General features: G+C 43.5%; 4 protein-coding genes across 13 annotated transcripts; 2 read left to right on the top strand and 2 right to left on the bottom strand.

Moving 5' to 3' along the window:
- Nucleotides 1-32: 32 nt before the first annotated feature.
- LOC117646185 (probable dolichol-phosphate mannosyltransferase) lies at nt 33-1982 on the bottom strand. 3 transcript variants are annotated; one of them, XM_034386987.1, is made up of 8 exons: nt 1846-1982; nt 1414-1676; nt 1166-1319; nt 910-1009; nt 723-833; nt 454-644; nt 258-372; nt 33-186 (listed from the first exon to the last, which is right to left on the bottom strand). In XM_034386987.1, the coding sequence occupies exons 3-8, from the start codon at nt 1315-1317 to the stop codon at nt 82-84; spliced, it is 774 nt and encodes a 257-aa protein (XP_034242878.1). In that variant the 5' UTR covers nt 1318-1319; nt 1414-1676; nt 1846-1982; the 3' UTR covers nt 33-81. The 3 variants fall into 3 exon arrangements, with proteins under 3 accessions (XP_034242878.1, XP_034242877.1, XP_034242876.1); XM_034386986.1 differs by having other exon boundaries at nt 82-186; nt 1410-1676; XM_034386985.1 differs by lacking the exon at nt 1414-1676 and having other exon boundaries at nt 82-186; nt 1846-1980.
- Nucleotides 1761-12221, top strand: LOC117646180 (protein lethal(2) giant larvae). Of its 7 annotated transcripts, none has more exons than XM_034386971.1 (23): nt 1761-1779; nt 2993-3079; nt 3165-3262; nt 3533-3617; nt 3700-3797; nt 3876-4019; nt 4102-4240; nt 4329-4525; nt 4606-4751; nt 4872-5092; nt 5180-5404; nt 5476-5628; nt 5712-5976; nt 6066-6246; nt 6332-6579; nt 6676-6824; nt 6907-7139; nt 7224-7449; nt 7651-7840; nt 8352-8466; nt 8922-9076; nt 9405-9451; nt 9924-12221. In XM_034386971.1, the coding sequence occupies exons 2-23, from the start codon at nt 2996-2998 to the stop codon at nt 9984-9986; spliced, it is 3462 nt and encodes a 1153-aa protein (XP_034242862.1). In that variant the 5' UTR covers nt 1761-1779; nt 2993-2995; the 3' UTR covers nt 9987-12221. The 7 variants fall into 7 exon arrangements, with proteins under 7 accessions (XP_034242862.1, XP_034242859.1, XP_034242866.1 ...); XM_034386968.1 differs by lacking the exon at nt 1761-1779 and adding an exon at nt 1903-2048; XM_034386969.1 differs by lacking the exon at nt 1761-1779 and adding an exon at nt 2182-2320.
- An 868-nt stretch (nt 12222-13089) lies between these two features.
- LOC117646183 (probable peroxisomal membrane protein PEX13) lies at nt 13090-15581 on the bottom strand. 2 transcript variants are annotated; one of them, XM_034386981.1, is made up of 7 exons: nt 15328-15581; nt 14889-15035; nt 14302-14807; nt 14015-14215; nt 13768-13923; nt 13587-13673; nt 13090-13513 (listed from the first exon to the last, which is right to left on the bottom strand). In XM_034386981.1, the coding sequence occupies exons 1-7, from the start codon at nt 15417-15419 to the stop codon at nt 13335-13337; spliced, it is 1368 nt and encodes a 455-aa protein (XP_034242872.1). In that variant the 5' UTR covers nt 15420-15581; the 3' UTR covers nt 13090-13334. The 2 variants fall into 2 exon arrangements, with proteins under 2 accessions (XP_034242872.1, XP_034242873.1); XM_034386982.1 differs by having other exon boundaries at nt 13090-13510; nt 15328-15578.
- A 42-nt stretch (nt 15582-15623) lies between these two features.
- Nucleotides 15624-18098, top strand: LOC117646182. The gene is made up of 9 exons (XM_034386980.1): nt 15624-15727; nt 15836-16070; nt 16152-16312; nt 16415-16692; nt 16766-16945; nt 17024-17142; nt 17232-17357; nt 17437-17565; nt 17651-18098. The coding sequence occupies exons 2-9, from the start codon at nt 15998-16000 to the stop codon at nt 18064-18066; spliced, it is 1482 nt and encodes a 493-aa protein (XP_034242871.1). The 5' UTR covers nt 15624-15727; nt 15836-15997; the 3' UTR covers nt 18067-18098.
- Nucleotides 18099-22062: the final 3964 nt, after the last annotated feature.

Here is a 22062-nt window from a genome sequence, read left to right as displayed (position 1 = left end):
TTCATATGAGTAGATAAAATGCAACAGACAACTTGGCTGAGAAAAAAAAGTTTATTATACAGTAAGAATATCAGTCAGGAATCATGTTGTTGCAAACAAATATAAAAGAGATTTGGCAAATTGAAAAATTTCCGATCCACCAAGTTTTGACTCTCCATAGACACGGTCAACAAATGAAATTGGTACCTAGGAAAGAGAGTAGAATTTTTAGTGTGTTGCAGCACTCAGGAACTACTACAGAAGAAGATTAACATTACCTCTCCAATTGTGTAGTTCAGCTGTCGGGCCCGTATTATCATCTCCATTTGGAACACATATCCTTTGGAAACACATCTAGCCACAAGATTTTCCAAGACAGCCTTCTTATAAAGCCTGCAAATAAGAAATTGGATTACTGACGGGTCTAAGACGTCTAAGACTTAGAAGAGTAGACAGAGTAGAAAGAATGTGGACCTGAAGCTTCCGGTTAAATCTGATGCTCTGGGACGCAGTAACAGCTGAGTCAAGAAGTTAGCCCCTCGACTTACTAGCTTCCGTTTGAAATCCCATCCATACACACCACCGTCTCCTATGTATCGGGTGCCAGACACCAAATCATAGTTTCCTTCTTTTTGGAGTTTGATAAACTCTGGTATGAATTTTGGCTGAAAACAACAAGAAAAACTTGCATTTGAGTAGTTGTTAAAATATCAAAGTTGAACATAAAAGCATTTAATTCTTACATGGTGAGATAAGTCAGCATCCATGATCACAATAAAATTGCCGGTAGCGTGCTTCATACCATGAATGTAAGCTGTGCCAAGTCCCAGTTTCTTCTCACGAGGCCGTAATACCTATTTCCAACAAGGAACATTGTGCTGAACAATCTATGTTCAATCAGGTATTAAGACAAAAGCAACAGCTACTCACAATTTTTTGGTCTCCATAGATTTTTTGTAACTGCTTGGCGGCATCCAGTGTACCATCAGGACTTCCATCATCAATAACAATGATCTCATAGTCGAAACCACTACAACCAAACATGGGAATAAAATTTGAACAGCTGCCACGTGCCCAGATAAAATGCACATACGGTTTGTCGCTTAGCTCAGCATCAAAAATAAAAATTCTGAAGGTTCCTCCTAGAAAGTAAAACCCTAACCTAGAGATCATTCGGTATACATACCTAGAATCCAAATAATGGCAAATTAACCAAATTATGATGGGCAAATTTTCTCTTTCATTGTAAGTAGGAAGAAGAATTGAATATTTATCGCCATCGGAGGTCTTTTCCTTTGCCATCTTGGATGATCTTGTCTCCCGCTTAGGATACACCATCTCTGATGACATGTCAACAAAGCAAAGGGTTACCACCGAAACCGAAGCGAAAGTCAGAGAAGTAGCAAGAAAGGGTTCGTTGTAAAACTAACTGACAGCGATAACTCGAAAATGCTTGGCACTTAAATAAGAGGGCTAGCTACTTAAACGTGTCATTCGCTTAAACAAAGTGACCAAATATAAACAATGGTTGTTTTTCTGCTAGCTTCTGCTGATCGTCTGCTGAGGAGTCACATTTCCCCATTTCCTAGAAGAATTCAAATCCATTCATAGTGTTCAAAAGTCTTTGACTTGTTTTATTTCTAATTTCATTGCAAGCTTAAAATAAATTAATGCCCGAAAGGTGACATGCAATGATTCTGAAAGAAAGAAAAACATTTTATTATACTTTTTAGGTTGCCAGCATTGGCCAGACCGGTGACGTTGCCAACTTCGCGGGACAGCGATTTAAAGGCGATTTTAGTGAGTGGGAATCCTTTCAGAAACTTGTTAAAATACACACAAGCCACAAGCCAACCAGGAACTTACCATTCAGACCAAAGCGGCAACTTTCGTGTCTGTAGAAACTGCTACTTTTGACAATTGGACGTTCACGCAGACAAAAGCGCTTGGCGCAGGATTTCCTCGCAACTCGACACTTGAGTCATCGAACCCAAAATGGCGTAAAGTAGTCCGCGTCCCTGCTGCAGTTTTTTTTTGAGCGACGCTGTGAGATTGGATTACCAGCCATGGTAAGAGAGCCGTTCAAGATAAACAACGATTAGCAGAAAGTGCATCTTCAGTTATGCCGTCGGGGTTGCGAAGTATGCGGGCGCAAGCATACACATCAAAGGAGAGGAAGAGACTCGAAGCCCTTCGCCTTCGCCGCACGTCCCAGTCCCGCTGTCGTTTGTTTTGCTTGGCGGGGACGTAAACAATTCTGTCTTTTTTAACCAATAATTTTGTTTGGGACACTAAACCGCTGTCGTGCTGGAAGTGGGCCGCCCCTCGGTTTTGTGGCCAGGTAATTTCCACGCTTTAGTGGCTGGCTTAGGACCTCTACAGGTGGGGGCCACGGGGCACTGTGATTGTTGGGCGGACACCGGCGTCTCCCCAAGCCTACATTTCGGGCGACTGGTGACTGTTGTCAAACCTAACCTCCCTCACCTGTGCTTTGCCCACACACCAATCGTTTTTCCTGCCCTGGGCATGTTCGAACACACCCCATCTCCTGGCGAATTCTGTCTTTACTCGGAGTGTCTGTCAATCCAGTGCCAAGTCCGTCCTTAGTAAGTAGCTCGTCGGTTCGTGGATGCACCCGTGTCCAAGGGGGATTAGTAGGACTTTGCATACCTCCCTCTTTCGTCACCGATTTTGCGGCAATAAATGCATTTTCCTGCACAAAGGTGCATCTTGCCATTGAACGATCGAAGCCGCATTTTTTGTAGGCGCAGGGGCAGTAGCTTGAGACCTTCTGCAATCTGTGACACTTGTCAGGTTAGGTTCGTGTTGACGACCCCCCGTCCATCAAATGGGTTGCCTTCCCCTGTACAATATTTTCTCTCGAGCGAATGAAAGGCATCTCTGGTCAACAAATTTCGAGTCTCTCATGTTATTTTTCCTCTCTGGCGCTTTGACTTGACCAATCAGCAAGGGATTCATCTACCCAGGCGTACAATTTCCATTCTTTTTACAGGACATGTTGAAATTTATCAGAGGGAAGGGGCAGCAGCCCACAGCTGAGCGTCAAAGGCAGCAGCGTGAGCTCTTTGCCTTCAGAAATGTGAGTGGTTTTGTAGTATGGTTCATTTACAAAATTGGCAACTATTTGACTAATGTCATGTTTGTCTTTCCATTCTAATTTGTAGACACTCCACCATGGATTCCCCAACAAACCCTCTGCGTTGGCGTGGGACCCAACTCTTCGTCTTATGGCAATTGGAACATCATCTGGTGCCATCAAAGTGTATCCTTTCCCATAACATTTGAATTTTCTTACCTGTACGGTGCAGTTAAATCATGTTTAGTTTTTAAATTTTCAAGGAAGACAATCCCGTAATTTTGATGTGAAACTGTCTAAAAGAATTCAACCTGACTCCTTAAAGCATTTTCTTGTCCATTTTTATGCGATTAAGTCTTATAGAAGTTGTTTGACCTGAAAATGACTATCAACCTTGCCAGAGAATTTACTGGAAAGTTTCCTTCGTTATTTATTTTCCTTAACATATTCATCCAGTGTTGGCAACCCCGGAGTTGAGTTCTATGGCCAGCATCAAAGTAATGAAAGCCCAGTGACAAATATTGTGTTTTTACCCAGCCAAGTAAGTTATTCACAGTTTACCTCTCTGCTTCTTCTCACACTTTCTTTCTGATCTGGTACTTACATACTTTTCTACATCACAGGGTCGTCTAGTTACCCTTTGTGATGACAACTCACTGCATTTATGGGAAGTTAATGAAAGTTCTCTTGAGGAAGTCAAATCCCAAGCTCTGGAGGGAAAGTAAGTATTTCTGCAACTAATGAAAGGAAAAAAAGCAATTTTGTGAATGTTTTAATCCTTTATGATTTATCTGTTCAGACTGAAGAAGATCTCTGCAATATGTTTGGAATCATCTGCTAAGAATTTGCTTCTGGGCACTGAAGGTGGTAACATTTATTTGTTAAGCTTGGAAACATTTGAAACAGCAGAACCTGTCATTTACCAAGATGTAGTGCTCCAAAAGTTAGTTTCCCCTTAGTTCTTAAATAAGATTTACTCTCAATGCCAGCTCCTATGCACTCTTTGTAATATGCAATGTTTCCAGAATTGCGGAGGATTTTAAGATAAATCCTGGAGCTGTGGAAGCTATAGCAGAACAGCCAGAAAACCCTGACAACATTTTGATTGGCTACAACCGTGGGCTAATGGTGTTGTGGAACCGTGAAACGTCAAGCGTAGAACAGGTAATTTAAGGGAAAATAGACATGCTTTATTTTATTTCCTCTTCTGCATCAATATTCCCGTTTCCTTCAATACATTCATATTTTTCAGACATTTGTCAGCAGCCAAGATCTTGAAAGCATTTGCTGGCACGAAACTGGAACAAAGTTTGCCTCTTCACACAATGATGGAAGCTATGCTATTTTTAATGTACCCAAAGGACCCGACCCGCCCAAGGATCCCATTTCCCCTCATGGGCCTTTCCCTTGTAAAGCTATGACCAAATTGTTGTGGAGGAAAGCTGAAGGGCAAGTTTATGCTTCCTGCATTTCACTAACTTGTGGCTCTATATCCAGATAGATCAATGATTATTTTATTCTTAACACAGGGAGGACATGGTCATTTTTTCTGGCGGTCTGCAGCGAGCAACCCATTCTGATCGTTATTGTATCACTGTCAGCCAAGGAGAAAAAATTGTGGTTTTTGATTTCACTTCCAAGATTGTTGATTTCTTTACCGTCAGCCCCAGAGAAGGTATTATGAGTGATTTTTGTAGTGATAAACCCACCAGGCTTTTTTTTTTTTAAAAAAAAATTTCTTTTTCTTGTTTAAATATTGGTATAACTTTTTTTTTTCTAATTTCTCACCTTTCAGATGCAACAGGTCCAGAGGCTCTAATTGTCCTTGCTGAGGAGGAGATTGTTGCAATAGATTTGCAGGGAGATGATTGGCTTCAGATTAATTTGCCTTACCTTGTCTCAGTTCATGCTTCATCGGTCACTTGCAGTCAGTATGTTTCAGACGTATCCCCAGAATTGTGGGCCAAAATTGAGGCTTGTGGTCAGAAACAAATGGAGGGCCAGTTTTCTTCAAAGGTACTGTAATTTTTACTTGTATTTTGTGTTGATCTATGGTAATGTTGCTGTTCATGACAAAGCACTTGGTTGGTTTTTTTTTTTTAGACATGGCCGATTGACGGTGGCGTTGTTACGAATGAGAAAGTTGAAGCTCGAGATCTGCTCCTGACTGGTCATGAAGATGGGTCAGTTCGCTTCTGGGCTGCTGGTGGTGTGGCGCTTCGACCCCTCTACAAGCTGACCACTTCCAACTTTTTTCATAGTGATGACATTGCTCTTGATAATCATGCAGATGATGATGAGGACAATGGATGGCCTCCATTTAAAAAGGTTTGTTTTATTTTTCCCTTTGACTCTACTCGGTCATTGATAAGTAATCTTACTTCTTTTTTCCCCCCTAGGTTGGGTTTTTTGATCCATATTCAGATGACCCTCGGCTAGCGGTGAAGAAATTATCGCTTTGCCCTGTTTCTGGTGTTTTGGTTGTGGCAGGCACGGCTGGCCATATCATTATTGCAGAGCTAAAGCAAGAGGCCAAGGAAGAGGAAATTCCTGTATGTTTTTGACATTTTATTTTAGGTGCTTAATTAAAAATGATCTGGTGACTTTTGCTTTCAATTCTATACTGTTTTCCCAGGTAACTGTTATGAATATTGTTTCTGACCGAGATGGATTTGTGTGGAAAGGACACAGCCACCTTGCTGCCCATGAAAACAAAGTTAAAATACCAGCTGGCTTCCAGCCAACAGCAGTTATGCAGCTGCATCCACCTGTTGCTGTCACTGCACTTATGCTTCATTCAGATTGGGGGCTGATTGTGGCGGGCACAGCCCATGGTTTGGCTCTATTTGATTACATTAGGAGTAAGCCGGTCATCACAAAATGCACTCTGAACCCTAACGGTAAGTTGACTCTACTGTACCTTTCTCATCCCATTTTATTGTTCTGTAGTATTTTAACTGTTGTTCAACTGCCTGATAACCATCTGTAGATCTGTCTGGTGCCGGAGAGCAAGCTATCTCAAGACGCAAATCTTTCAAGAAGTCACTCCGTGAATCATTCAGACGACTGCGCAAGGGCAGGTCCACACGCCATGGAGAGAAGAGAGGTGGTGCCACATCGGGTGTCACGTCTCCAACGTCTCCTGCTGGACCAGACAGAAGGAAAGAAGGGTGAATGTTTGTTTGGTTTCTTTGTACCTTTTTCTCTCAGGTTTTTGTATATTAAATAGTTTTGGTTGAACATTAATTTTTGTAGAGCTACTGATGCTACAACTGGAACTTTAGAGCCCAAGCCTATTGAGCGCCAAGTTGAAGCAAGACCGGTGGATGATGGTCAAGGAAGCATGGTTAGGTGTGTGTACCTTGCACGCACATTTATTATCAGTGTTCAAAACACAACTCCTACCATGTGGGCGGGCACCAACAATGGAACTGTTTATGTTTTCACATTGTCCATTCCCCAAGGTGCCAAAAGAAAGGATGATGGAGTGCAGTGTCAGCTTGGTAAGTTGTTCATTCTGCTGATTTTGCTTTGATCTTAAAACTAATTTCTCTCGGAGTGCTTCAGTGCATTTTAACCTTAATTTCTTTTTGTCATAGGCAAAGAAATTCAATTGAAACACAGGGCCCCTGTAATTGGTATTTCAATTGTTGATTCTGCTGGTGTTCCACTGCCTGAGCCACTTCAGAAAGGACCCGATCCAGTTGGTCCTCACAGAGTCATCATCTCTTCAGAGGAACAATTCAAGGTGTTTAGGTTTTCTTGTCTTGACTGACACTTTTTAACAATTGTGTGGTAATCTTGTATTCTTCCTCATAATTGCCTTGCAGATGTTCACACTGCCAAGTCTGAAGCCATTATGTAAACTAAAGCTCACTGCTCATGAAGGGAGTCGAGTTCGGCGCACAGCCATGGCTTTGTTTAAGTCTGTTTCATCAGCAAATCCTCAGCACTCAGAGTGGTGCCTGGTGTGTCTTACAAACCTTGGTGATTGCATCGTCTTATCTACACCTGACTTACGAAGGCAGCTTAATGCTGCTGTTATTAGACGTGAGGATGTTCAGTAAGTAAATATGCCAAGATTTGGTTTGGTTGAAGCTTCTACAAAGGTTACTTACATAATTGTATCTTGACTTCACTGTCACAGTGGTATCTCCAGTCTCTGTTTCACTAAACATGGAGAGGCGTTGTACCTGCATTCATCCAGCGAACTTCAAAGGGTGTCTCTATCAGCTCAACATATCACTCAAGCTCATTGCCATCTTGAGCTTCCTCCTGGGGTCAGACCTGGGAGAGAAGTAGAAGCTGAAGCAGAAGAGGAAGAAGAGGAGGAAGAGGAGGCAGAGGAAGGAAGTGAAGAGGAATCACCAAAGGTAGACCCTTTTACAGTGCCAGTTGAAATCAGTTTTGTTTGCCTCAAAATCCCTACCATACCACCAGTCCCATTACTGAACTGCCTCATGTACTTAATTTTAACTGCTTTTTTTTTTGTTAAATTTTACCATAATTTTTTCTGAGTTTTTTACCAGTGTGATGTGTTACATAAGAACTGTTTCTTTGTTTCTTTTCAATAGGAAGGTGAAGTTGAGGCAGAAACCACAGAAGTAGAAGTGGTTGTTAAACAAGACAGTGAGGTGAAAGTTGAGAGCTCTCCAGATAAAAAAGAAGAAAAGAAAATCTCTGGGCCACCATCACCTGCTCCTAGGTCTATCACAACTCCCACACCCCTTGTGAATGGCGATGCTGAATCAGCTTGCAAGAAGGGTAAGTTTCTTTGAGCTTAACATGCACGCTACTTGCTGTTTCAAGTGAATTTATGGGGTGTGACTTCCGTGTTTTTTAAGATTTGTGGGTGTTTAAAATGCCCTGTGTAACTGTTTCTTGTATTTTTTTCATCTTGTGCCCCTGACCTCAAGGCATTTTAACGTGGGTAAAATTTAGAAAAGTTGCTTTTTAGAATATGGTAAAGCAAGCATTATTTCCTCATGCTTCTTATATTTTTATTTTAAAGGGTTGCCCTCTTTATATATTTTATAGCAGCTTTACTTGCTTCTTTGTGTTTGTGATAACATTTTTCTTGTTCACGTCTGGGAACTTCATGTCATTAACCTCATAAAAATCAATACAAATCTTCAGAAGCAGTGCTTTAATAACAACAAATCAGTTTGATATCTAGTCTCAAAGGGAAAACACTGAACCTCTATAAAAGGTTGAAAATGAAATGCACGTGTTTGCTTGTGCGCTTTGCTCAGTAGTGGTGTGGCTTGCCTTGCAGAAGTGAGTAGCAATAGCAATGATGAGCCAAAGGAAAATGGAGTGTCTTCTGAAGAGGAGCGATTGGAGATCAGCATGGGAGACATCACCATTGATTCTGTCAAGGACCATTTGATGTAAGTTTGTGACTAAGTCATTGTGCTCCATAATTATACTTAAATATTCAGATGTAATCTGCAGCTCTTAAGCTAAAGCGTGATTCTGAAATGATCGCTCCTGAAACTTTCAGTTCTCTTTAGTCATCAAACTAAGCTTTGTGTTTTTCATTTTAATAGTAATTTGTAATACTGGAACATTATTTAGTAATTTTTAGCAAAAGCTATCAAATTTTACTGTCCTTTTGTTTCATTTTTACTGCTGCATGAGTACATATTGCATACCATACCAGGCTATTTTGATGTTTGTTTGTTTTTTAATTAGATTTAAAAGAATTATCCATTTTTATTCATGATGTAAACATTTAACTTGATGCACTGATTTTTTTGTTCCGGCATTCAGTGTTCTTGTTTGTGCTTTGCTCTCTGTCGCTTGTGACATATGTGCTTATTGTGTTGGGGCTTCGCTTGTGCAGAAATTGTTCCACACTGGAGGAGAGTCGAGTGACATCTGAGAAAATGGAAGTGAAGAACAGCACCACTCTATCCGAATCTGTGATAATCAAATCAACTACCACGATTATCAACAGCGAGGAAAGTACCAACAATGCCTCACCAACTGTTGTGGAAAGTGAGTAAATTTGTCTTAGTTTCTGATTCTTGCATGACTAAGTTAGAGAAATTAAATCAGACTGTGAATCTAGCAACACACCTTCCATACACACCTTTTTAATGTAAGTAAGCTGATGCATGGACTCTCTTGCTTGGAATCTTCTGCCACATGTTCCTGACTGAATATGATAATGTTTTCCATCCCTGTTAAAGATTTGGTCAGATCCTTGTAGCAATCTTGTTGGTGAAACTCATTGTCTTGATTTTGTTTTCTTTTATGTGCTGAGTCTCAAATATCTTTAATTTCTGTCTCAATGATTATCAATATTTACTTGTTTCCATGCTAGGCAACTTCGCGGAGCCCTTTGCAGCTTTTGAAAGATATGCTCACAAGGTTAGATGTTTCACTTTCCCTTGCCCAAAGTAAATAGCTTCTTTCATAATACTCATCCAGATTCTTCTGCATTCTGTTTTGTCTGTTAAATACTCCTAGATAACAGTTAAACAAAGGCAAATCTAGATCTTACTCATGTAGTCCTGTACAATACTGATAATGCATGTTATTACTTTTTCTTGTTATTATTCCTATGTCATCCAGTTTGGAGTGGCCTTACTCATTGGCGCCTAGTGAGCATAGCAGTGATTCAAAATGCCTTCTATGAACATTGGTTGCACTGTGAGCAAATGTTTGCTGCTTCTCAACGCATGTATCTTATGATGTTCTCATTTGGAACTTTTCTGTCAATTCTCTTTGTTCCCACCTGTCTTTGTAACACATTTGTCCATTTCCTTCATATTTATCTCATCTTGTTTTAAGAGAAAAATTAACGATGCTATAAAATTATATTTTTATTTCATGTTTACAGATTAATTCGCAGAAGGCCCCTCTAGCCCCTGTCGAAGACTTGGAAATGGACATGACTACATAGCACATCTTCATCTCATCAGAACTGTAATATAAATCTGATTTTATTCTTATCAGTAACTCATTATCAATAATGGTTATCTTGCTTTTATCAGTATTTAGATGTTGATCAAACCACTGTTTTTTTTCTTGATTTACTGCTTTTATACTACATGTGACATGCCTTGACGATTGCACCTTAGTTGGTTTGAACATCGAATGAAACCTTTGAACCCAGCTCCTCTGAAACTTATTTTGAGCTTAATGTTGTAATTTTAGCATTACAATGGTCTGACTTATTTCTTTTTAAGAAGTGATAATCTTATCTTTTTAATTATGTAACCTGACTGCAATGCATCTGACATCATTTTAATGTACATGTGTTTTTTTTTGTTTTTTTTTGTTGTTTTTCTGGTTTCTTACTCTTGAGATGTATTTGTTTACATTTTAACTTCCATGGTCAAAATTGTCTTTGTATTTTCCTAGTATTCAACAGTAGGACACTTCTCAAATTTCCTACTTGACCATAACAATTGCCAAGACTGCGTATGTGGGTGCCTTTCTTTATCCATAATGTTTGCCCTGTGATGAATGAGGTGGTGCTGAATATTAATAATAATATTCTGTTTCATCAGTTTTAATATTTCTGTCTTTCAGTGCTTTCGCACTCCATGGAAGTTGTATTGTAAGAAAGTGCAGCTAATATGGGTTGTGTCTTAATCATTCTATGGCTTGGTTTCACCATAGTGTAAACTTTTTATCCGATCCTGTAATAAGAAATTTACTTGTGATATATTTGACTGCTCTTGGGTAGCCAAGTTATTTTGATACTACTGATAATACTAAACTGGTGTACTTAATCATTCCATGGCAGGGGCTTTTATTGTTTTCCCAAAGCAATACTGACGACATGCTGATGATGAATAAAAAGTGGACAGTGGATATTAATATTTACCTCTTTAATATATATATTTATATTTATGTACTTTACATTAATTCAAGAAATTTATATGCTCCATTGACCAATTTTTATTCTATTTTGTTCATGTTTAGAAATCTCTCTCTCTCTCTCTTGTTGTATGACTTTGAAAATATATCAATGAAATTGTATTCATGGCAAATAGTGCCTCTACTTAGTGTCTTGTAGAATTTCTGCTTTGCTATTTTGTGTAACATTTCCTTTTCGGTTATAGTATGACCTAATAGAATATCTGATTGGTTATTTTGTGTAACATTTCCTTTCCTGTTATGACCTAGAGTTAATCCTCGCCATGTAGTTTTCATTGTCAGTGGTTACCTGTACTTATTCATCTTGTATGATATTGTAATAATTTATCACTTCTGCAGGCTTCAGCGTAAAGTGAACTTGTAATGAAATGGTCTGTTTTGACTGTATGTTTTACACAAGTTAGGCAATGCCCCACTTTCCAGAGTAAATGTTAACCTACTTTGTGTAGTCTACTTCAGGCCTAGAAACTGTGGGGGTAGTGGTTTCAATGTGATTATTGCATTAATACTATCATCAGTTCCCGCACTATCGAATGCTTCTCTTTTTTGTGTCATACGCATTCTTTAAATTTATTGAAACTGATTCAGTTGTAATTGTGTTTCTGCCATTTTGAAGCCAAGAATTCTTTTCTTTATCATATTATCTTGTCCTCCTTGAATTACATTCTGACAAACTTGATGTTTTATATTTAACAAAAAAATGAGCCTCTGAGTAGTTGGTCTGAAGAGATTACATTGCATCAATGTTTTGTTTTAATGTGACGGGTAAATATTTTTGTGGCATGATGAAAATCTTTATTTTAATTCTGTGTTTTTATCTTTACCTAAACAAAGGAGGACAAAAGCACCCTGACCTAGTGTGATTTGCTTAGCCTCCTAAACTTACGATTGAACCTAAGTTTTCTACAGGGGATGAAATACCTATAGACCATGTTTGTTTTTTTATATCTAACATTATTTGTTGAATTGACATTATCAGCGAATCCTTCACTTGTACATTAACATTTGTGATGGTGTAAGTGTTATCAAGGGATCTGTTTATGTTCGTTAAATAAAGCCATGAACATATTTCTTCTTGCTTTATTATTGTTGGTGATCTAGAAGTTGATGGCTTGCAGACGTTACTGTCTTAATAGAACCAATCACATTCTTTAGTAGTCTCTGTGAAATCCTACCATGTGGTAGTTTCACTCCCGATACCTTGATAGATGGATAAGTGTGCAAAATAAAGCATACAGGTGTTTGAAAGGAAGCTTTTGTTTTTCTTGACTGCATCATTGCTACACCTTTCTTGCAACCAACGTCCATTATGCATTGCTTGTGATATGCTTGTTTGTAGAATTTAGATTCCATATCCACCATTTGTGTTTTGGGATTAAGGGTGATGGTATAATATAGAATGTAGTGCTTGGATCATTCGGAACTATAAGTCCGGTTTCTGTTGATCTTTTTTTCTTCTTTTTGATGAGTAGCAGAGAAAGGTGCGATGCAGTCAAGGAATGATAGGAAAGAAATATATACTGAATAAAATTTTATTAACATATTTATATATTTTACAAGTTGCATGTTGAATAATCCTTAAAGAGTGAATGTGTGTGTGTTATTGTTTTTTTCCCTTTTGTTTTACTTATATTTTCACTATGTCAAAGTGGATGATGCTCATGAGAATACTTGCTAGGTCTGCTTGCAACAGCTGAATTTTTTTATATCTGAAAATATGAGATAGCAGACCTAGTCAAACACTGCCCCTCACTCAGGGTTTATTTTCTTCCATTAATGTTACCTTGTTGAACAGTTGTCGAATTTCGTACTTAGTTGGCCAGTGAGGAAGTGTGCTCCTTTCTCAGAATGGCTAGTTGTACTACCCATTTTACCAGGATGTACTTTAGAAAAGACATTTTTTACTCAGATGATGTGCTTTGCTACTAGTTTATTTATATTTTTGGACCTAACATTTTAGATCTTAACAGATGTTTAACTTTTTACATATAAACCTGTGTGTATATTTCGTAATGTGAAATATTGTTTTTAAACCATGGGTTTATAGTCAAGTATTCACATGTCATTCTGCTCGCTACACTAATACTGTGAAGTACCATAAATGTAAAAGGAAACTCTAATAACTTTGTAAAAAAATAAAAAGTATAATTCACCACAGCATCTCCATTTCATACCATAAAATTTCCCTCCCCACATGTCCTATATTCTTTGACACAATACTATATTTATTATGTAAGCAACCAGCAGTACGAAGAATGTTGCACAAACTGCCCAGCTTAACATGATCAAATCATGTTTAATCAATCATTTAGGACTTAACAAGACAATTCAGTAAATATAGTTAGGTAAGGTACGAGATCAGGAGTCACTCTTGGCTGGGTTCTTGGGGCAAAGATGGTGTGGAGTCCAGCGGACTGGGAGCATCAGTTTGGTTGCCTGTCAAATCTTCACCTGAAGCTGAGGGATTGGAATTTTGAAGTGAACTTTGGTTGGCACTGGGGTTAACTGTTGCTTCTTCATTTTGGACCACCGGTATGGATGCTGCTGAAACAGTATAAAGGGATTCGTAAAATATATAGCATTTAGCACATATGTGATTGTGCAATGAACATTCTACCTGTGGTTTGTTGAGTGCCTGCTGTCAAGTAATTAAAAGGAACCAGACCAATTTGTGGACTTCCCTCAACTTGCGCAAGAAGCCAGCCTGTAACAGGGAAATCATAATAATAGGCAATGAACTGAACACTACATTTCCTTCTGATCAGACACAATTCACAATATACTATTTATGAACCTACCTTGTAGTTCTTTCCTTTGGAAAGAAAGTGGAGCAATAGTGATACGCTGTCCTGCGTAGAAACTTAATTCCTCCTCAGACTGAGCAGAAAAGCCATATAAGGCAGTGGCTGTTGTGCCAGGCGCCTGTTCTGGGTTCCATGATGCACTTCTAGGAGCTGAGGAGACAGTAAAGGATGACTTGAGACTATATTTGTATTATTTCATGACATAAATTTGTTCACCGCAGCCTACTGCATGAAAACTAACGTGTGTCAGTGGCTTCAGGAGTTGTGCTTAGAGAGCTCATGAGTTTGAAAATAAGATAGGGCCCACTGAAAACAATGCCCATAAACATAAGGATAGGCCATGAGGATCTTGGTCGACCAGTAGCAGTGGCTAAGTCTTCACCAGCAGCTTGGACAGCTGCTTGCCAGAGTTGATCCTGACTTGGATTTTCACGGCGTAGTCCTTAAGTAAAATAATGACAAATGTAAATACAAGAAGTCAATTGTAGCCAATAATGAATAGGAAAACCTCCTTTTGATAATACTTACCCAGTAAATAGAGAACTTTTTTGTACAACCATATAAATGCTCTAAATAAAGCAATAGAAGAGAAGAACTGTCCAAGTAGGGATCTCAGGCGGCCAAAATTTTCAGCAACACCCAGAACAGCTCGGAATGATGTATAAACAGCATTGAATGTTGAATCTAACATCATGCTAACGGAATGGAAAGCTTGAACAAGTGATTCAATGGACTGGAATGCCGGTCTGGAGCTTTCTTCAGCTAACTGAATGAACCTAGTTTCTGGATCGTGAGGATTGGGTACCCCATATCTATTCATACCACTCCCAGGGTAAGAGCTAAATCCACCGTATCCACCTAAACCATAAGAGCCTAAACCACCATAACCACCGTAACTTCCATAATTCCCATAGCTGCCATATCCGCCGTAGCCTCCATAACCACCTCCATATCCTCCATAGCTTCCGTAACTACCATAGCCCCCTGTCAGTCCTCCATATGAGTTGCTTGCGAGTGGCATAGGTATTCGTGATCTGAAAATATAAAAAGCATCGTAAAAATATAATTGCGCTAAAATATAAGGTAAACAGTAACATAAATGACAATGTTTTCACCTAAGAGCTGCAGATTGATTAATACTTGAGGGACCATGTGCTCTTCTTGGTGGAGGAGGAGGGCGATGAGCACTGGTGGAAGCCTGCATAAGTGGAGTGCTCCCTATGGGAATGTTCGGCGATGAGCTATGCATAACAGGAGAACGTCTGTAAAACAGAACAAATAAGACTTAAAATCACATGCATAGAGCCATGCAAGTTGAATTTGATTACATCCGTTAAACAAGGTTGCATATGATAAAGCAAAACCACTAGCTTTTGAGCCGAAATAAATTATTATGAATCCACTTTGACATAATCTTAAAGGATCATGCATCAAAGATACATGGGTCAAATGCCCCATGATAAGGTTAGATTAAAACTAACTCACGACATATCAATTCGTTAGGTTGTGTTGATTAGCTTTAAAAAAAATCAATCATAAAAAAAAACTACATACCCAGGTAAAACAGTTCGGTGGCTTAATGAATTAGACTGAGGCGCAAAACGATTTAAAGGGCCGCTTTCCCATGGCTTCATTGGAGGCTGCATGTTAGGGCCTTGATACGTTGACACGACAGAAAACACCAAAGGTTTAAATAATTAGCTGTAAAACATCGGCCTTGCCGACACCCAAGGTTCAGGGTCCGAGCCAGTCATGACATATTCCTGCTTTCTTCTGCTATTTCAATCCAAACTTACGACGACAAGACTTAAGTGTAAATAAGGATGACTGGCTGAAATCAGACAGGCGTCGACCAATCAAAACGCGAGTTTGAGCCTTATTCGCAGTGCACTGCGTGTGGAAAGTTAAAAGGATTTAATCGTTAGCGATCGGCTGGGGAAAACAATTAAAATTGGTCATTTTATTCGAGATGGTTTATTTTAACATTGTAAAATAACGATATCATTCAATGTAAGATTTTGAAATGTTTTTAAGAGATATTCTATTGTTTTCACTATGATAGGTTGCCATCCCTGCATTGGAGTCATAACCTCGCTAAAAGTGTGGTTGCTTTGTTGTGGTTCACATTCTATACGGAAATACGAAAATTAAGCTCTGACAGTGTATTTCGACTCAATGATTTATTTTCTACCACTGTCCAGAAACGACATTACGTATTCACATCATGGCTTCTTGGAATGAACTAGACTTGAAGCCACCACCAAATTTAACTAGCAAAGTTACACCTTCTCAAGTCTGTGAGTAAATAAAATATTTTTTTACCTCTTTCATCTCAACATTTTAAGAGGAAGAATTATTATGGACACGGCTTGTTACAGCATTTTCAGATCTGAGGAAGCTATCGGACACGTGCTGGAATGCGCTTACATTGCTAAAAAATCAAGAGACATTATGCTCAGAGGCTGCCACACTATCCCGTCTTATCCACCGAGTGAGATCCATGTTTCGAGGTGACAAAGGATATAAATCAATACAAAAGGTGCGCCAATGTCCCTATTGTATAAAAATACTGACATGATTGCCTAGATGCTTGTGATTTATAAAAGTGCTGATTAATTGTATTGTTTTTGAAAAAATACAGGTACATCAGTGTTTGCGCAACTTTCTTGCAATAAACCTTGTTTCTGTATATGAGAATTTTTTTCGCACTGTGCCGTGGGATTGTTCAGACAAGGAAATCTTTTGTCCAACCCGTCAAATGTTAGAATATGTTCTCATACGCACTCAAGGATTTGCTGCATTGTTATCGAGAATTGTACACACATGTTTAGAAGCGGCATCCTTCTTGAAAGGCCGAATGAACTTAGGCCACCACTGGCCGGTGGCTTTGCTCTGTTTGAGTGCTGTAAGCCGCATTTGGTGAGTGAAAATGAAATGATTTCTAATCATTTATTAATGTATGTACTTTCAAAAAATTATTCCTTATTTGTAGGTCATTGACGAAGCATTTGTTGAATTCTTGTATTGATTGGTATGCTGTAATGCTTCCATATTTAAATAAGTTTCAATCAAAAGGCCCATTGTGGCTTTCAGAAAGCTATGTGTTCCCACTTGATCTCACAAAGTGGCTCTCTCTGCCATGGATGGGTACCATTGAATCACACAATGAGAGGTAGATTTAATTTTTCTTATTATTACACTCAATTTTCTTTCCTTTACTTAAAATTTGCTACTTTTTTGTTGCTTTCAGCTATGAGAATTTAGATGCTCAAAGTTATGGAAATTTTAATGCCAGCATAAATCCAGAGCCAGCAGTTTTTTCTGGACACATACATTCGAAAATAGCATCAATCCATGATGATGTTGGGGGTTTGTATTCAAATTTGGCCTGAAACATTCTTGTATACTCGAGTCAGGTATACTTTACTAAGTAAATATGTTTGTGCTCCCTTCCCCAGTATCACTTAGTCGTGCCTCATTTCCAATCTCATCATCTTCTGTGACTTCTGAAAAGATACTTAAAAATGAAATACCGCCTAAAAGTTCTAAAAAGCTAAAACTAAAAAGTCATGATGATGTTGGAGGTTTGTATGCAAATTTGGTCAGAAAATCTCTTAACCATTTAACATAATCTGATTTTTTTGTTCCTTTTTCTTTTTGCAGTGTCAATAAGCTCTTCATCAAATCCATTTTCATCATCATCTGCATTGACTTCTCAAAAGAAAATTGGGAACAAAATTACTGCCATAAGTCACAACAAGAAAATACCTGAAAGTCATTTTGATGCTCGAGGTTTGCATGCAAATTTCATCATAAAATTAAAATTAATTTTAGGATTAAAGAATAAATTGTAAACTAATTGTGTATATTTCCACAGTGTCAATGAGCCGTGAATCGAATTCCATTCTGACTTCTGCCATTACTTCTCAAGGGGAAATCAAAGATAAATCAGTTGGGAAAAGCCCCAAAACCTTAAAGCAGAAAAAGATGGTTAAAGATGTGCAAAGTGAAATGGACAATAATCCACCAAAGAAGTTGAAGAAAAAGGCAAGCAAGGGTGAAAATAAAATGAGTGCAATATCATCCATTAAGTCTCAAAATGATGTTGACGCACTTTTGCTAAGTGAAACTAGAAAGCGTTCATTAACACGCTCACTTGGTGAACAGCAATGGTTGTTACTCAAGAACTTAGTCAGCAAATTGAACCTGAAACTAAAGAAAGTCCAAACAGAAAAGAAAAAGCAACAGCTGTTGGAGCAAATTAAAAGAGCTTTTCAAATTGCCTTGTCATAGTAAAATAAATAAAATAAATGAATTCTTTGTTTTCTCGGATTTCTTTACACCCTGAATCCACTGTGTCGTCACTAGCAAAACGGGCCGCGCTGCTGCCATAAAAACGTTTGGCGTGGCAACGCTCCGCCCGCCACGCCGTGGCTCTCCTTTGTCGTGCAGTGTGGCGGAGTGGCGGAGGTGAGAGAAAGGTGAATCCCGGCGTGGAGGCGGGGCGTGGCGGCGTGGCGGGGCCGTCCGCAAAGCACCGCGGCGACGCCAAGGCAAAGGTCCCTTGGAGCTTGGAGCGAGGCGCTGCCAGCAGGGCCAGCAGGCTCATTCCAGGGACTCATTTGGTCGCTGTGTCTCTGTCGCACTCATGGGGCGTTGGGCGTTCCGCGGGGGTGCGAAAGAGGTTCAAACGAGTCGTCGGGGGCGCCGCGACCGGCTGACACTAGACCGCACACGTACGCACTCCTTGGCGATGGCGGTCACGTGGGATGGGGCGGTAGTGAGGCGCCATGGAGGCTGGCTATGGCGGCGTCCCCGTCCCCGAGTCACATGGAGCGTTGGCGTGACGTGGATGGCGAGGCGCGGCGAGGCGGGCCGGGCCAGGCCTAGCGGCCCAGCTCTGTGGCCGCGGCCCGGCCGCTGGGATCGCAGTCGCTGCCTCGGTTTACTCATACGGCTTGCCAGGCTTGCCGTGCCGTTCTGGCGCATCCACCATCGCCTCGTTCCGTTTCGCGAAAAATCCATACCGGAGTCCAACAGCCCGGAGGGGCCGAGGGCGTCTCCGTCTCAGCGGTCTGAGCCGCAGGAGTACTAGTGGCCGGTGCCGAGCTACATGCCGGTTTGACTACTCTAAAGCGGGGAATGGAGCGCTTTGAGAAGTTGGGTGAAACTGTTGCCTACCTTCTAGGAGGCCCAACCCCGCTCTCCTCCTCCCCCTTCCCCCGGAGCGGAGTGGCGCTTTGGGGTGTAGCCACAAACAACACAAACAGGGACGTGCTCGGGCCTTCCCCGGGGCTGCCCGGCTACGTCCCAGTTTGCGGCGGGCTGGCGACACATTTTCGCTCCCGGATCAGCATTTTCCAGAAGTAGGTTACTATCGCCCCCGTCGTCGTCGGCTCGACAGGCCGCTCCAGCCCTGTTGCGCAACGCCTCCGAACCGACCTCGCGCGACTCAACGCGGCACAAACCTCAACACAGCCTCCAAAACACGCGCCGCGCCGCAAGCAGCTCGTCCAGGCCGTGTCGCCGGCTGCCAGAGCGATGCTGCACATCGCTGCCGACGCGCTGTCTCTCTCGCACTCACGCGGCGTCCCGTGGGGGTGCGAGAGAGGCAGAGCAGCGGAACGATGAGCGGAATCAGTCTACGTTTAACGTACTGAGTCACGGGCCGCACCGCGAGCTGCGAGCGCCGCGACGTGACTCACTGCTGCATGAATCACTTGGTGGAGTGGCGCCGGCCGCCGGAGTCCCCGATGAACGCGCCGCCGACGTGTCGCCTTCCAGTGTCGCACCAAGTCGCACCAGGAAATTCCGTCTGGCTGCATGCTAGGGGCAAGGGACTAGGGCAGAAACACTCCACTTCTTGGCTAGCAGCCCCACTACGAATCCCTTTTCAGTGCCCCACAGTGGTGACGTGGTTGATGAACAGTCCACTAAGGTGTGCCACTGCGGGGATACTTGTCGACAGGAAGTGCGCCTGTTTACAAAAACTCAAGTTCCCGAACTTCACCAATTAGGAGAGACTTTTGCGTTTGTCGTGACCTCCTCCGCGCCTTGCGGCTCGCGTTACGAGAAACCAGCCAAAATTCTAATGTTTGCCAAGTTTGGCGCACCCCCCACTCCCTTCGCGCGGCGCATGACCGCCGCTAGGCTGGTCGACCGACGGTGCGTTCCAGGTGGTTCCAGGGTTCCAGCGGCGTCGCGCCGAGTCGGAGTCACGTGATACGAACGTGCGCCCGAAAGACCGGAAACGGGACGCTGATAGAGGAGGAGGGGAGGGGAGGGGCGGTGCCAGGGCGGTGCGCTTGTCGGCTTGTCGCTTCGTGGACTTGGTCGACTTGGTGGCGCGGCGGTCTATGGCCTGTGGTGCCGCTGCTGCTTGCTGCTGCTTCTTGTTCTGGCACCGCGTCGGCGCGGCGCGTCTTCTGCCACACTATGCGCGTCCCAGTTTTAGTTCGCGACTCCGAAAAGTGGAGCTCGCAACGCCTCGCGCCGCCTCTACGGGCAGTGGCGGCATGGCGGCACTGGTGTGCGCAAGATAAACATTGCTGCAGAGGCGAGCGGCGAGCGTGTTCCTGGAAGTGCGGCACGGGCACAGCGGGCACAGCGGGCTCGGCACTAAAGTGCCGCCCATGAAGACGGCCCAGCCCGCCGAGTTCCCGGCCCGCTCCAGGGCTGCCCAGTGCCCTGCCCAGCCCATTTGCTGGCGGCCCCCCGGCCCCGCGCACCGCGCACAGTGGGCCAAAAGACCGTTGGAGGCGGCCGAAACTCTAGACGCGTTTTGAGCTCCAGAGTCGCTAAATGGGACTCGAACCGAACGTGTGACCCCACCAATGGATTCCTCGTTCGGAGAGCAATCCATTGGTGGGGTCACAGGTTCAGTTCGAGGCCTATTTAGCGACTCTGGAGCTCGAAACGCGTCTAGAGTTTTAGCCGCCTCCTCCGGTCTTCTGGCCCACGCCGCGTACGTACCGCGCACGCCGCGTCGCCTCTCAATCCAGGCCCTACCTACCCCACCCCGCCGCGGTGACGCCCGGCAAGGCGCCCGAGCGAGCATGAAGTACGTGTGCCTGCTCTGCTGCCCGGATGCGCCGCGATGAGGTCGTTGAGGCACCACCTACTCGACGGAGTGCACGACGGCGGCCGGCGCGCGGCCCAACCGGTTGCCGCTGGTCCTACTCGTCGCTGTGGGCGCATCCGGCACCGGGCCACTGGCCAGGCCCAACCAAGGTCGGACTGGAAACATTTCAAGGCCCCGGGTTCGAGTCCCAGTCGGGACTGCCAGTCCCCGCGTGGCCGCTTGGCGAGGCGGCCAGCGGCAGGGCCGTGCGCGTCGCGCTTCGCGACAAGCAGACTGCAGTGCGCAGTGCCTGGCCGGGCCCTTGGCCGGGCCGGGGCCCTTCGCCGACCGGATGCCAGGGGAGCCCCCCGGACATTGCAGGCATATTTCTCTCGAACCGGCAACAACCAGCCCGGTGCATTTTTGTCTGCAACAGCCAGCCAGCCGCCCCCTCCCCTGCTCCTTCCCCCGACGGCGGCGGCCGGCTCGGTTCCTCGGTTCACTCGGCGCGGTGCCCGGTGCAGTGTCGAAAGGCGGTGAGAAGGCAAAGGCAGTCAAAAGGCGAAAGGCAGCCGCGCCGCTTTGCCGCTTTCGCCCCGTGCGAGGCCTCTCCGCCCGCCCCGCTTAAATTATGCATTTAGTGAAGGAGAGACGAGCGCGTTAATCTGCCAATTACCCGTGTATAATCTAGACGCTCCTGCCAGTCCTGCCGGCCTGCGTTCAGCCTTTGGCCTGCCTTTGGCCTGCCTTTGGCGTGCTGTGCCGTCCCTGCCGGTGGCTTGACCGGTGGCGTCGTGGGAAGCGCCCTTACCCCGGGCAGCCGTCCAGGGTCCGCCAGCCGAGTGATTCAGAAGTACGGCTGTCTCCCTCGCACCCTCATGAGGAGCCCCATGAGTGCGACAGAGATGGAGCGACGAAACGACAACGGCGCGGCGATGCAGGCCCGTCGCACGGCGGCTCGCGGCGGGTTGCGTGCCCTCCAGGCGCTCTCGCCAGCCAAGGCGGCCGAGCGCCGCCCTACACCACTACACCGCTAGGAGGGCCGCCGCCGTCAACGACGCGGCCCGAACGCGGAGCCCTGCCGTCCTGACAGGTCCTGACCGCCAGCATGCGCCTTGCCCTGCGTGCCCCGCGTGCCCCGCGTGCGAGCCGAGCGCAGACAGTGGAAGTAGAGCCCAGCCGGGCCGGCGACTTGACCGGTTTGGGCCGGGATGGGCCGGGACTGCCGG

This window comes from Thrips palmi, unplaced genomic scaffold (genome assembly GCF_012932325.1).
Source record: "Thrips palmi isolate BJ-2018 unplaced genomic scaffold, TpBJ-2018v1 HiC_scaffold_19, whole genome shotgun sequence".
NCBI classification, from domain to species: domain Eukaryota; kingdom Metazoa; phylum Arthropoda; class Insecta; order Thysanoptera; family Thripidae; genus Thrips; species Thrips palmi.
The sequence above is the reverse complement of the archived record's forward strand: the minus strand, read 5'-3'. Positions and strand labels throughout refer to the sequence as shown.